We start from the raw sequence: 13,988 nt of genomic DNA, 5'->3' as shown, positions 1-13,988 counted from the left end.
TCGATCTGCCCTTGGAAAGTAGCCTTTCTTTAACAGCTGTTGTCAGCTGTTAGGCATCCAGCTTCAGAACATCACTGTTCCAAAACAGACACCCTTCCTATTCCCAGGCATCCTGTGTGATTATTCACTGTTAGGCAGTTAGTGCTGCTCCAGGACTCCAATTTGCCACGCTTCTGTGCGGACTAGCAAAGCCCTGGCTTGAAGGAGGGAAAGCTACCATGGAAGACACAGTACCCAATATATTTTTCCAGGATATTTGTTGTCCTTAAAAATCCAGTTGGCATTGGTAAGAGGCTTTGGTGCATACCCAAGAGGGAGTACCCAGAAGCGTATGCTATTTGCATCAGGGTTCGGTTTGGCGTAGGCTGCAAGCTGCAGCAGGAATTTTCTGATCACAGTTCAGGAATGCAAAGTGGGTGACATTGACTCATTAATCTCTGTGAGCTGTTGCTTCTGGCTTGCGGCCCAGACTGCCTGGGCTGGACTGTGTTTGCAGATCTTGGGAAGCTTTGCCTAAAGTGGCCATTCAGGGTCCAAGGGAAGAGGCCAACCCCAGTGTTACGTACAGGATTGGGGGTGGGGGGAGAGTACAGTTAATTTCTCCACACTATTTGTCACTTCAGGAAATGCAGAGAGAATTCTGTCTTTCTGGCTTTGTTTTGCACTAGCTCTTGTGCATTTTTTCATTCATCTGTATTGATCTACTTGGCCTGGAGGCAGTAGAGATGAAATAAAGAAAACTGAGTGTGGCCTCTTCTTCATCAGCATAGATGTTTTCACCCTTTTATTGGACTCCAGAATGTATATCACTGAAAAAAATGAAAAATCATGGAAAGAACCATCTCTGCCATTACTCAATGGTTGGAAGAAACAAGAAGAAACAGCCTCTGGTCTAATCCCTCATGACTCTAAGTATGATCATTTCATATTTCTTTCATTTTCCTAGTCAGGTAATTTGCCCAAAGCTGAGTGGTTCTAGAACAGGCATAGGCAAACTCAGCTCTCCAGATGTTTTGGGACTACAACTCCCATCATCCCTGACCACTGGTCCTGTTAGCTAGAGATGATGGGAGTTGTAGTCCCAAAACATCTGGAGAGCTGAGTTTGCCTATGCCTGCTCTAGAACAAGGGCCAGGAAACCTGTAGCCTTCCATATTTGGAGGTCTCCAATTCCCATCAACTTCAACTTGCATCAAGGAGTATTGATATTGTAATCAAGGAACATCTGGGGGGGCCACAGGTTCCTTTCCCTGCTCTTGAAACAACAGAAATGCCAAGGAGCCACAGATCATTAGTTTCCTGGCATGTGTCTCCATTAGGAATGTGTATCCATCTTTCTCCTGTCACATGATTGCTCTTGGGAGTACAGCAGCAAACATGCCCAGCATAGAAAGTGTTTTAATTCCTCAGCAACTGCTTTGAAACTCTTACCAGGGCAGGTGGTGCGGTGGAGAGATGCACTCTGTGCCAGTGTGGTGTAATGGCCAGAGTGTCGGATTGGGACCATGATTCAAGCCCTTGCTGGGCCACGAATCTCACTGGGTGGCCTTGGGCCAGTCACTGCCTCTCCGCCTAACCTACCTGACAGGGTTGTTGTGGCGTTTCAGCCAGGAGGAAGAGAAACAGGTAGGCCTCCCTGAAGGAAAACGTGGGCTTGACCCGCGAGAAATAAACGTGCACGGAAGCATTGGCTAGGACGGCTTGAAAAATGAACCCGGAGAGCCGAGCCCTGAGACTGCAAACAAAATAAACAGAAATGATTCTTGAAGAGCCCAAACCAGGAACGCGCTGCCGCTGCCCTCAGCAGTCTCCCCAGGCTTCTCCCTCTGCCGCCTCCCCTCGGGTTCCCCGTGCTGGACCCGCTCGCTGCTCGAGGGGCGGCCGGGCCTGGCCAGCCACGAGGGAGGCGAGGAGCAAGCGAGCGAGCGAGGCTGGCTGGCGCTGCGGCCCCCCGGCCGGGCTGCAGGGGGAGCAGTGGCGGGCGGCGCGACTCCGAGGAGGCGGCGGCGGCGGCGAAGATGGCGGCCGCGGCTCAGGCGCTGAGTTGCTCCGGGCTGCTGCTGGCCGCCGCCGCCCTGGCGCTGCTGGCCGTGGCCATCGGCACCGACTCCTGGTACGAGACGGACGCGCGGCGACACCGCGAGCGCTGCCGCGGCTACGGCCACAAGCGCAACGCCCACAGCAACAGCAACAACAACAACAGCGACCCGCCCGGCTCCATGTCGGCGCCCAGCCCGCACCTGCCGCTCCGAGCCCGCCCGCCCAGGGCCCTGCTCCCCGGGCAAACCCCGCCGCCGCCGCCCTCGGCAGCGCAGCCGCTGCTGCTCCCCGGGGCCGCCGCCGCCGCCGTCGCCGCCGCTTTGGCGCTGGAATCGCACTGCGGCCGCCGCTTCAACTCCACCGTCTCCGGCCTCTGGCGGCGCTGCCACCGCGCGGGCTTCGAGCCCGACAGCGAGGAGCTCATCCAGAAAGGTGCGCGGGGAGGGGGCGGCGGCCGCGCCCCACAGGTCGAGGGGGGGGCTGCGCTGGCGGGGGTCGAGGGCGCGCGCGCGCGAGAGGGGGAGAGCTCGCTCGCTCGCTCGCTCCCGTCGAGGGAACATTTTGAGGGGCGTCGGTGGGGTGGGTGCTGCTGCTGCTGCTGCTGCTGCTGCTGCTGTCCAGGGTGCTGAGTCTGCAGAGCTGCCTTCCCGCCCAGACCAGGGAGGGAGACGCCTCCAGGGACCTTCTCCTCTGCTGAGCTCCTTGGGGCTGTGGGGCCGAGTCCCCGCCTCAGGGCAGCCTCCTCACCCGCTCTCCTCACAGATTTCTAGCCAAGCGCCAGGTGTCCCAGAGCCTTGCAGGCTTTCTTCTCCTCCTCCCATGGTGGCAAGAGGGCTCAACAGGAGCTGGAAGGGGGAAGGGGGGGGCAATTGCATTTTCTCAAGTCAAGGCTGCCTAAAATGGTGGTTATTTCCATGTCTCGCACTGGATTCTCTGCCGGCCTAGATCTCTAGGGCTTAGGGTCTTTTCCCAAACACTCACAATGCCCTCTTTATGCATGAGAATAACCCGGGCAAGACACCTCTTGCATATGTTCCTCAGGTGAAGCAGCTGGGCATGGGTACAGCCTGCCAAGGTTTCTGTGGTTGCAGCCATTGGGGGAAGTGATGCTTGTTCACAGCTGTGATCAGCTGCCCATCACCATTCATTTCTCCCTGGGAATGCATTCTTCCACCTGCTCAAAGGTGCTCAGGTCTGCCAAACAAAATGCAGTGCACACAGTTAAAAAAAAATAAATGGGCAGGGGGTGCTGTACCCACCTGGGTGAGAGCAGCAATTTTTTTGGCCAGGGTGGGATGTGCCTTATGCACAAGGAAGAGCTTGCTTTGGACATGGGATTATCCTAAAAGAAAACATGCCTTCATTTTCCAGGGACACTATGCACAATTCCGGAGTCGTGCAGTGTGGTGTCAGAAACCAGGGCTGTTGCCTTGTAAGTGGCATTGTCTATATATGAGTGACAAACCTGAATGCTGGGCGCCATTACTGCCACATGGCTCCACCATATCCAGCTGCAGGTCACTGTTAGGTATATTTCTTGATTGTCAGGCAAAATCTTTTTGTGGCTGCTCTGTGTTGTTCCACTTTCCACCATGAGAGGCTAAGAAATGTACATTGCATTCCTGACATATGCCCAGGAACTGCACATAGAAAGCAGCTCTTGCTTTACCCTTCTAAAATTTGGCAATGGTTGTCTTCATTGTGCTGCATTGGAAATAGAGTGGTTGAATCTCACACCTTTTCCATAGGATTTCCTTTACCTGTAACAGTTGTGGAAATTGCAACAGGATGGAAGCTCATGCTTCCAATAAACATGAGCTATATAATATTCTGATGCTGGCAGCACAAGATGCTTCAGCCCAAATCCTTACATTTCAAGTATAGTCTTCCAGGCAGTTGAATAAATTGCTAATAGCAGAGATTGTGGCATTTCCACCTCACAATAGGAAATAGTTAAATCACTCAATAAAAATATATTTCAGTCGTCTTCTAAAAGAATGACATACAGCATAATCAGTAAAAAGTTCAATTAGCAATGAATTTAGAAAAAAATGACAAAAAACATATTCTACAACCAATACTTACAAATTAAAAAAAACAGCAACAAGGGTAAAAGATGTTGCGCATTAAAACTGGTAACAATGAAATTAAGTGTTATACAATTAAAGCCTGTTGGAGAAACATCTGGGGTGTTTTAAAAGTATTTATGTATTTTATACCCTGCATTTTGAGAAATCTCTTTCTCAGTGATTATTTAAGGATACATATAGAGATGGCAAGATGATGGTTTGAGGTAGAGTTCTAGCTCTAAAAGTCTTTGAACATATACACCAATAAACTATCTCCTCCCTTGTTGCCCCTTACACCTAGAACTGCCCCTGAAAACACCTTTACTTCCTTCAGGTCTCTCCTCAAAACTCATCATTTCCAGAAAGCCTTTGGAACAACTCATAGAACTATTGTGTAACATGTAATTAAAATAATAGCATGCCCTATCCTAACCTCTGTTTTGTCCCTTCTGTTAAGGCTTCACAGCATGTTTTTTAGGTTGTGAACATCATTGGGTTGAGAACCTGTCAAAACTCTTCTTTGTGAAGCCTGATGTCCATGAATGGTGCTATATAAAATAATTATTATTTTGCTAACCTGGTGTTTCTGATCCTGTATCATGTCTAAGATATAGATGTAGATTCTCTTTACAGAACCCATTGTAACATCGCCAGCTGCTTTCCTGCATTTAATTCACTAGAATCCATCTTCTGCATTTTTATGTTTCCATATTGAAAGTAGTTCATTTACTTCATTATAGTAATTAGTATATAGTAATTAGTATCGTGGATCATGCTGTTTTACATCTCTTTGATTCTCCCTCCTCCACTTTGGCCAAAGGCCTTCTGCTCCCACTGTTATTTCCAGAAGGATTGAAAACAAACTCTGTTGCTTGTTCTCTAACACTGTTTTCAGCATGTTCTCTCTTTTATGAAAAGTTAATTCATGTCAGACAATGGGGCTACAATCCAAGACAGAGCTAGTTTTGGGTAAACCCATTAAACTCAGTGGGATTACGCATGCCCTTGTGTTGGATTGTGGCCTAAATGCCTTCCTGGGTTCCTTTGTCTTATGGCTTGGAGGGCCAGCATCCTTCCTGGCTAGTATGCCTTCAAAAATAACTATTCCCAATACATAGTCATAGTCTTGTATCTTTTGCCATAATTCATATTTTTCCGTGTATGGATATATTTGCACATAAAAGAAAACAGCCTTGTTTTTTCAGGTTGCAATCCTATATTCCCTTACCTGCAACCTGCATTGGGATATACTTCTGAGTAGGCATGTATGGTATTGCACTGCAAATTACTGTACTTCTTCTGGTCTCTTAGTTCAACTTTTCCCTATCTTCCGTTTCCATGTCAGTTCCTCTATAAACAACAATACTTATTCAAAGTAATGAGCTCATGTGTGTGTCTCATCATGTACTTATAGTCACTAGAGCAGTGTGCTCCAAACCTCTGATGGCTCAGACACTTGAAAATAAATCAATCAATAAACTTGTAGGCATACTTCATTCTTACATTTGAAAAGGCTTACTTCTAAACACCAACATCTAATGATTTCTGACCACTTGTGCAATAGAAATGCACTTGTGCAACAGGACTTCCAATTTCTCTTTTTACCCCCTCCAGATCTCCATCTGTTCTGGAAGATCCCTCTAGATTTTGAGCACATGTGGGGCTGCAGGGGCAAGTAGAGGAAACTTAGATCTCATCCAAGGCATGTAAGAATGAGAATTATCTCTCTTCAGAGTAGCCCTGCTTGGTATGCGTGTGAGTCACTCTTCTGAATGTGCCTCTTCTGAGGGCAGGTAATTTGTTGCATCTCTGCATCAGGAGTAAATGAAAGAGCCACTCGCACTTGGTGCAGAGACCTGGAAGAATGATCTGCCTGCATTGGAGGCTGCTTGGATGAAGGAGACAAGACTGGAGTAGTGGATCATGCAGTGGGAAGCGTATTCTGTGATTGGGTCCCTTGAGCTGACATGAGAATCTTTATTTGCTTCTTAATGAACAGGCCCTACTATAGTAGAAGATATAAGAGGCCATATAGGCCAGTTTATATTATTTGTCTAGCTAGGCTGGTGTTTTCTACTCTGACTGGTGGTGGTTCTCCAGGATCACAGGCACCAGGCTTTCCCTCCCTGATTCCAGCTCTTTTTTTTAACTGGAGATGCCAGAGATTGAACCCGGGATTTTCTGTATGCAAGGCATGTGATCTACCACTACATTGTGGCTGGAGGTAAATGTCTCCTATTCTGCTGTGCAATACTGAAGTATATTTCTTTAAAAGCTTTACTTTATTCATGGTGAGCATGGATGCAACCATCTTTTAAACTTCTGCTGTTTAAATGCAATGCATCCATTTTCTGTGACAGTTTCTACTTGTGAAAAACTGGCAAGGATTAATTTTTACCTGTTTGAACTATGATATATATGCTTTTAAACCACTATGGGGGGAGAATGCAACCCTGTTTATTCTTTTTCACAATTTCCTTCAAGCTCCCAAAAGTGAGTTTTTAAGTGTGTGTGTGTGTGTGTGTGTGTGTGTGTGTGTGTGTGTATATAGAGAGAGAGAACTGCTTGTCACAAAGCAATATTTTTTTCCCCAATATAAAAAGTAGGTTTGCAGAGACTACCTTGGATTTGATGTTTCAATAAAGATAGGGTAAGAAACGGATACTCCCTAATCTCCTAAAGCAGGTGAAAATCGGTAGAAGACATTTAAGCACATATTTGCCTTGTCCTATGGCTAAGCAGTTAATTATAAATACAATGAAAATTCAGGAAAGAGAAGTTCAGTTATTTAAATCAAATCTTCAAAGAGCTCTAGCAAGTGATAACAGAATCCCCTGGGAGCCTACAGAAGACACCAGAAACTGACTTGAGTTGGGGGTCTATCTGAAAGACGTAATTCACTGTTATCATAATGATAAAATCATGAACTGATAACTCTTTGGTTTGGCTCTATAATATTCCATAGCACAAACTAATTTGGAAAGCCACTTAAGGGTGATATAAGAGGAGGGACTCAAGGATTACATTGTGGAGAGGTTGCCTCTATTTAATGGTTATGAACAGTGATTCAAAAGGCCACAGTCACAATATTCATTCTAATTTTTTCTTCACAGTTTTCATCCTGTTATTATTATTTTTTAGAAACTTCAGGTCCCATTTAAGCTTCTCCGCATTTCTTCCATAGTAGAAATAATCTTGTCCTGTCCACTATAACCAGAACATCAACCTAGAAAAGAGTATATTACTGTAGGTCCTGCTGATTATTTGATGTCGTGCTTTAATAATGAAATGTGATAATTAGTAATAAACATAACAATAATATATATAATAATAATAGTAGTAAACACAATACATTATAAATCTGAATATTAAAAGTGCTTTACGTATATTATCTTTTTGCAATCCTTACAACACTATAAATAGGATCTGTATTGTAGCTCCCTTATTGCAGATGCTGGGCTTTTGTTGAGAATCAGTGGTTTGCCTAATACTCTGTACTGAATTTGTGGCAGAGGTGAAATTAAGTGACATGGTTCACATTGAATCAGTGCCGGATTTACGTATAAGCTATAGCTATAGCTTAGGGCCCCACTCTCTTTGGGGGCCCCCGAAAATTTAAAGGAAAAAACAACTGGATGTACATTTCTAAAAAATAAGATAAAAAATAATAATAAAACACATACAGCAACAGTGTTTTGTGTTGTGTAGGCTCCTGTGATGTAAGCAATGCCCCCTGCCTGCTAGCCTGCTCCCTAAAATATCACATATAAAGGGCCCCATTACCTTCAGTAGCTTAGGGCCTCATCAAACCTAAATCTGGCCCTGCATTGAATGATGGCTTAGCATTATGAGTACAAACTAAAGCAAGGCTAATATAGTTTAGGAGGCAGTAAAGGGAAAGCAACGTCAATAAAGCCTAACGTCAGATATATAGTGTTTCTGTTTGTCATTTTTTCTCTTTCAGGAGTCATACAGCGTTGCACATCTGTGAAGTATCACTACACTTCATCTTCCCTGCCACGCAACTTGCCTGTTAATATTACCAACACTATCCGCCAGGATGAGTGGCATGCCCTCCGTGAGTATCCAAAGCACTCGCTGAACATAGTTCTTTTGTATCTTTGTTACCAGAATTGATAAAAATTCAGGAGAATCACATGTACCTCCTGGAACTGTACTGCTTCAGGATGCAGGTGGGGTAAATCACACATTTGAATATTCCTGTTGAAAGCATCAAGCACATGAAAGCTAGCATATCAAGGAGCCTTCTTCTTGACACATTAGCTTTCCATGTACAGGGTCTTTTTGATACACAGGAGTAAACAAATACTTCCTGAGCCCACCCAAGACCACCATGCCTTGTATTCATTTATTTTAGCCTTGAATTTTACCTGCTATTGGCTCCAATATGAGGGCTTTTTTGAAGCCTAAATGCAGTGTTTTGTAGAGGGTCACAGCTGCTGAAAACACTTCCCACACTGCAGTTAGGCTTGGAAAAAGCCTCCTAAAATAGGATGCTTTTTTCATGCAAAACTGCAGCTGGTGGCAGGATGGTTACATTGAGAGAATGTGTGTGTGTGTGTGTGTGTGTGTGTGAGAGAGAGAGAGAGAGAGAGAGAGAGAGAGAGCTGAATGGAAGAACAAATGGTGTTACCCACTACCAACTCTGACCCTGCTCACTTGCACCACATCTACTTTCAGTTGGACCCAAAGAATGCTGGTGTGAAGTTCTCCTAGCATTTTCTCAGGCTGGCAAAGGTTCTCCATTCCAGTCTAAGTGAGAGGAAGTTGAACTGAGCAGCTTTGCTGCTTTGGGTGCTGATGTAACTGAGGTGCTGCGTATGTTACTATTGGATTGCAAGTTTACCACAAATAGCTTGTGGGGGGGGAGGAATCTGAGTCAGCCAATCCTTTAAAAAATTGAAATGGTCATGTAGGCAATGGCAGAGGAAGGGTATCATCACTGGGTGTGTGTGTGTGGCAAAATGACAAAAATATGAGGTTTGTTGTTGTTGTTTTTTAAAAAAAAGGCTCATGAAACTTTTTAGTTCAGTCAACAAATGTAATGAAACGTGGCTGACACTGGGCACCACACCGCGGGGGGTGGCACTTACTGAGGGGCCTGCAGCGTGCCCAAGCCAGGAGTGGGAGTGACATAGTGGCTTAGATGTCTGCAGGCTCCATGTTGCCTAAAATGGCAGTGTGGGACTTGCGTCTGCCCACTGCCTCTCCCTCAGCTGCCCTACAGCTGGGGGGGAGGCGGCGGAGAGACTCCATGCAGCGTGCCCCGCCCCCCTGGGTGGCTTGCCCCGCCCCTGGCTGAAGGACGCACGGACTGCTTTGAGATTGTTACTCATATATTTCTAAAGCCAGAAGGGATCAAAAGGTCATCTATGCCCCAAATTAAGGTCTCGTCCCTTTCCCATCAGTTTATGTAATCAAAAACACGGTTAAGGTATTCTTGGAGTGGTGGTTTGGCTCGGAGGTTATTCTGACCTCTAACTACACAGTCATGGTGGCCAGCGAGACAACCTTAGTTCTGTATAGCTTTGTTCAGGGCTTTCCTGCATTTGTGCTCCAAACGGGAACCCCCTTACAATGCTAAATACTGCTACTCAACAGCTGGTTCCCCATATAGCTTTCCTTTCTGGTGGTATCATATATTGTACTTTAATTACTACTTTCCTTTCTTCACTGCCATTCGTGCTCCTTGGTCAAGCCCCACCAACCCACTAGGCCATATGCTAATGATTATCCTTTCCTCTTCATTGCCTAATTTCATGGACACTTTTCTAGACTTCTTTGAGGACACATGTTAATAGCAACCATGCTTGCTCCTGTAACAGCACCACATCACCAGTATGTGTAACCCAGGAGCACATCATGCTTCTGAGTGGGAGCCTGATGGCATGGATAGTCAAAGAGATTGCCTCTTTATGTGCTTTCTTGTAAAGAGCTATAAAAGCGCAGTGTAAACCACTTGTAATAAATATAGAAGGCAAATTTCCATCTGGCTCATTTTCCAAAGTGATTATTTTCTTGACTTGGGGGTTCTTACAGAAAGGCATGATATTTTTAGGAAGCGCTGAGACTTTGCCTTCTTAAATGCTTAATAATAATACTAATAATAATTTATTATTTGTACCCCGCCCATCTGGCTGGGTTTCCCCAGCCACTCTGAGCGGCTTCCATAGATTATAAGATTTCAAAAGATGGAAGCACTCATATTCATGGATCACTGGTGCAAATGTGAGCCTCCACCTCTGATTTCCTCTGCGGTCTCCAAATTACTCTTCACAGACTCTCTTTTCTCTCCCTCTTTCTCCATCTTCTTTCTTCCTTGCACCAACACCCCCTCAGATCTGCGGAGAATGACAGCTGGCTTTATTGGTATGGCAGTTTCCATCATTCTCTTTGGGTGGATCATTGGTATGCTGGGCTGCTGTAAACAGCATGAGCTCATGCAATATGTAGCCGGACTGCTCTTCCTTATGGGAGGTGAGAGTTCTTTCTTCTTTGTAGGCTGAGAGCCATTTTCTGAAGAAATGCATTTGGTATTGTGCCCTATATGTAATGAATTGAAGCCTTGGTGGGGGGGGGGGGACTGGGCTCACAGGACAAGAACTAGGGAACAGGTGATATAATTGTTTGGACTGTCTCAATGAACTTAAAATGTGTGATAAAACTTTCAAATGACAAAAAAGAGGGGGGTGAAAACGTGTCAGATAATGGTACTTACCCAGTTCTTGGACCAGTTCTACCCTGGGAAACCCCTATGAGGGATTGTGACAGATGGGTGAGACCCACCTGTCATTCATGTGGTAGCATGTGATTGACCAGTGGGTGGCACTGACCATCTGTCAAATACTGATAAGGGTGAAAAAAGTTCCTCACCCTTCTGTATACCCACTGCTGTGCTTGTAGCTATGTGACTGGCTACTTCATAGGTGTGCTAGTAGAATATTGTATTTTTATTTTTATTTATTTAACTGGTTTTAGGTGAAGCCAGAAACCCTCTAATGGTTTTTATGTATTTTATAAATTGATATCCTGCTCATCCAAAGGAGTGGGACGCAGGTGGCGCTGTGGGTTAAAGCCTCAGCGCCTAGGGCTTGCCGACCGAAAGGTCGGCGGTTCGAATCCCTGCGGCGGGGTGCGCTCCCGCTGCTCGGTCCCAGCGCCTGCCAACCTAGCAGTTCGAAAGCACCTCCGGGTGCAAGTAGATAAATAGGGACCGCTTACCAGCGGGAAGGTAAACGGCGTTTCCGTGTGCGGCTCTGGCTCTGGCTCTGGCCAGAGCAGCGATGTCACGCTGGCCACGTGACCCGGAAGTGTCTCCGGACAGCGCTGGCCCCTGGCCTCTTGAGTGAGATGGGCGCACAACCCCAGAGTCTGTCAAGACTGGCCCGTACGGGCAGGGGTACCTTTACATCCAAAGGAGCTGGTTTTCTGTTTCCTTGTACAGTACAACATGAAAAGAGCAGCATAACCTTTAGAGAGAAAAGCAGCTGATGAGGAAGAAGGTATTCAAAACAGGTTTTTTTCTCTGTAGAGATCAAAGAGCGAGATCAAAACAAATGTGAAAGCATGGTTCAGATCTGACAGTAGCCTGAAAAGGGGCAGGAAAAAGGCCCATGAATCTGAGATTCAGATGCTGTGGATAATAGGCTGTGCAAGTTTGTTTCCTTCTACAACAAAATTCCTCAAGTCACAAAAAATGGGAGCTTTACAGATTTGAGGCAGCCCTTTGCAAGGAAGCTGAGAAACACTGGCTTTATCTTTATCTCTTCTCTTTTTCAGGTACCTGCTGCATCATCTCCCTTTGCACATGTGTGGCTGGGATAAACTTTGAGCTGTCTCGTTACCCTCGCTATGTCTATGGGTTACCCGAGGACATCAGTCATGGCTATGGCTGGTCCATGTTCTGTGCTTGGGGAGGCCTGGGACTGACGCTTCTGGCAGGATTCTTATGCACATTGGCCCCCTCTCTCAATAGCCCCCGGACTGTCGTACAGAAACCCAGACAGGAAAATGGTACTGTGTGATGAGAAGGGAGCAAAGGACTCTAGCAAGCACAGGCCAGGCCAGGTCTGGCAGTGGGTTACTGCCAATAGTGGGGGTATCTGAAATTCATGAAGAAGGGAGGTTCCCACTGCAAACAAACGAAGGAATTCAGCTGCTATGTCAAAGACTCGGGGGGGGGACCCCTCCCTTCCTTTGATTCTTCAGCCTGCCTGTCTGATACAACCAACCAAATCAGGTTAATTCTTTATTCCTGGCTTGCCTAAAGGGAACTTTTCTGTTAAATAGGGTGTGTTGCTGTAGGATCTGTGTACCATTTAAGCTGAATCAGATTTCTGCTAGGAGCAGAAGCCACTGTGAATTCCCTTTGGCGTCCTTGTGACTCCAGGGAACTCCATTTCCAAGAATCTTTGAGGACCAGTCAGAGGTAAAGACCAAAGGGAAATCCAGCCAGTCTCAGTATTCATAGAATCATAAAGAGTTGGAAGGGACCCTGAGGATCATCTAGTCCAACCTGAATATGCAGCCGTCCCATATAGGGATTGAACCCGCAACCTTGGTGTTATCAGCACCACGCTCTAACCAACTGAGCTATCCTACTGATTCTCTTCTGCAGCAGGGACCTGATGCTGTTACAGGCTTAACACAGCCTACTGCTTCAGCCTTTGACACCAGCTTAAGTGGGGGCTTTATAGACATTCAGACAGGAACATTAGCAAGTTCTTCCTCTGGACCACACAGTATCTAACCTATGCCAGTTCTGGGAGCCAAATATGTATAGCAGTAGCTCATGAAAGGTTACTTCTGGGATAACACATAGGGAGTTAGAGCAAGCAGCAAATAAATGAGACTTCAGTGCTTGAGGAATTCTTCCACGAAGGCATCAGGCCTGAGTTAGTGTCAAGATAACTCACACACATACAGAAAAGCATTTTTGGGGATGGCAGGGGTGGCTGAACCTAATTAAGTTATTTAGTCACGTGTGATATTCCTGCTTGAGGTAACACAAAGAACAAAACAACAGGTTTCTGGTTGAGGCAAGAAAGTGGACCAGGGCTCCCATCCTAGAAATGATGTTGTCATAGCAACTGCTGTAGTAGGCAAATGAGATTTGCAAGCTGCTTCAAATCCTTCCAGGCTGAGTGTAGAACTTTACCATTTTGGATAATGAGCACAGAAACTTGAAAAGACAGCCCGCTTGGTAGCATCCTCTTCTAACAGAAAAGGAAGCACTTTTTATTAAATGGACTCAGTACGCACGTGAACAACGAGAGCTGGGCCTAACTCAGGAACATCAACAATGGTGCTGAAGGGGAGGAACTGGTCTTTCCTCATTGTACTCCTTTTCTGTCTCCTCAAAAGACTACACAGAAGCCTTTTTTGGAGGGCTGTTTACATTGTATTTTTAAGTGGCATGTAATTAATAACTCAGTGCTAAAGTCAATGTATTCATGGAAAGTGTGATTTTTAAATGGAAGTTGTAAGTTTCAAGAGGCATTAAATTAAAAGGCTTGGGTCCAGTGAGAAGCTGGAGATTCTCAGCCTTTTGGATCTCATTAAGAGAGACTGACATTAATTTTCTGCACTTCTACACAACCACAGCTGCTGGAGAAACCCTGTCATGCAGCTGACGATACAGGGAGACAGGAATGTCACTTATTTGGCAGCCGGCCTCGTAATCCCAGCTGTTGATCTTGTTCCTGTCCACAAAGCCTAATGTGTGTATGGGACAAGTTTTGCCTCAAATAAAAATTACTTCCAGAGAATAAGCAGGTTGATTGGTGCAACCTTACACCCTCTAGGGGACATCAGTATACCTGTGCCTTCAGTTTAAATGCTCTGTAGGGGGTGTAAGCA

At 45.8% G+C, this 13,988-nt stretch overlaps 1 protein-coding gene across 2 annotated transcripts; it reads left to right on the top strand.

Annotated features, from left to right (window-relative positions):
- Window positions 1–2,016: 2,016 nt before the first annotated feature.
- On the top strand, window positions 2,017–13,691 carry LOC307202499 (transmembrane protein 178B-like). 2 transcript variants are annotated; one of them, XM_079952468.1, is made up of 4 exons: window positions 2,017–2,472; window positions 8,074–8,187; window positions 10,470–10,607; window positions 11,910–13,691. In XM_079952468.1, the coding sequence occupies exons 1-4, from the start codon at window positions 2,019–2,021 to the stop codon at window positions 12,152–12,154; spliced, it is 951 nt and encodes a 316-aa protein (XP_079808594.1). In that variant the 5' UTR covers window positions 2,017–2,018; the 3' UTR covers window positions 12,155–13,691. The 2 variants fall into 2 exon arrangements, with proteins under 2 accessions (XP_079808594.1, XP_079808595.1); XM_079952469.1 differs by lacking the exon at window positions 10,470–10,607.
- The last annotated feature ends 297 nt before the right edge of the window (window positions 13,692–13,988 follow it).

This window comes from Podarcis cretensis (assembly GCF_951804945.1).
Source record: "Podarcis cretensis genome assembly, chromosome: 1".
Lineage (NCBI taxonomy): Eukaryota > Metazoa > Chordata > Lepidosauria > Squamata > Lacertidae > Podarcis > Podarcis cretensis.
Note: the sequence above shows the minus strand (reverse complement) of the source record. Positions and strands in the feature narration are given on the sequence as shown.

Coding starts and splice junctions, on each gene's coding strand:
- LOC307202499 (XM_079952468.1), top strand. CDS start 2,019: ATGGCGGCCGCGGCTCAGGCGCTGAGTTGCTCCGGGCTGCTGCTGGCC. Junction 2,473..8,073: donor CGAGGAGCTCATCCAGAAAG/GTGCGCGGGGAG, acceptor TTTCTCTTTCAG/GAGTCATACAGCGTTGCACA. Junction 10,608..11,909: donor ACTGCTCTTCCTTATGGGAG/GTGAGAGTTCTT, acceptor TCTCTTTTTCAG/GTACCTGCTGCATCATCTCC.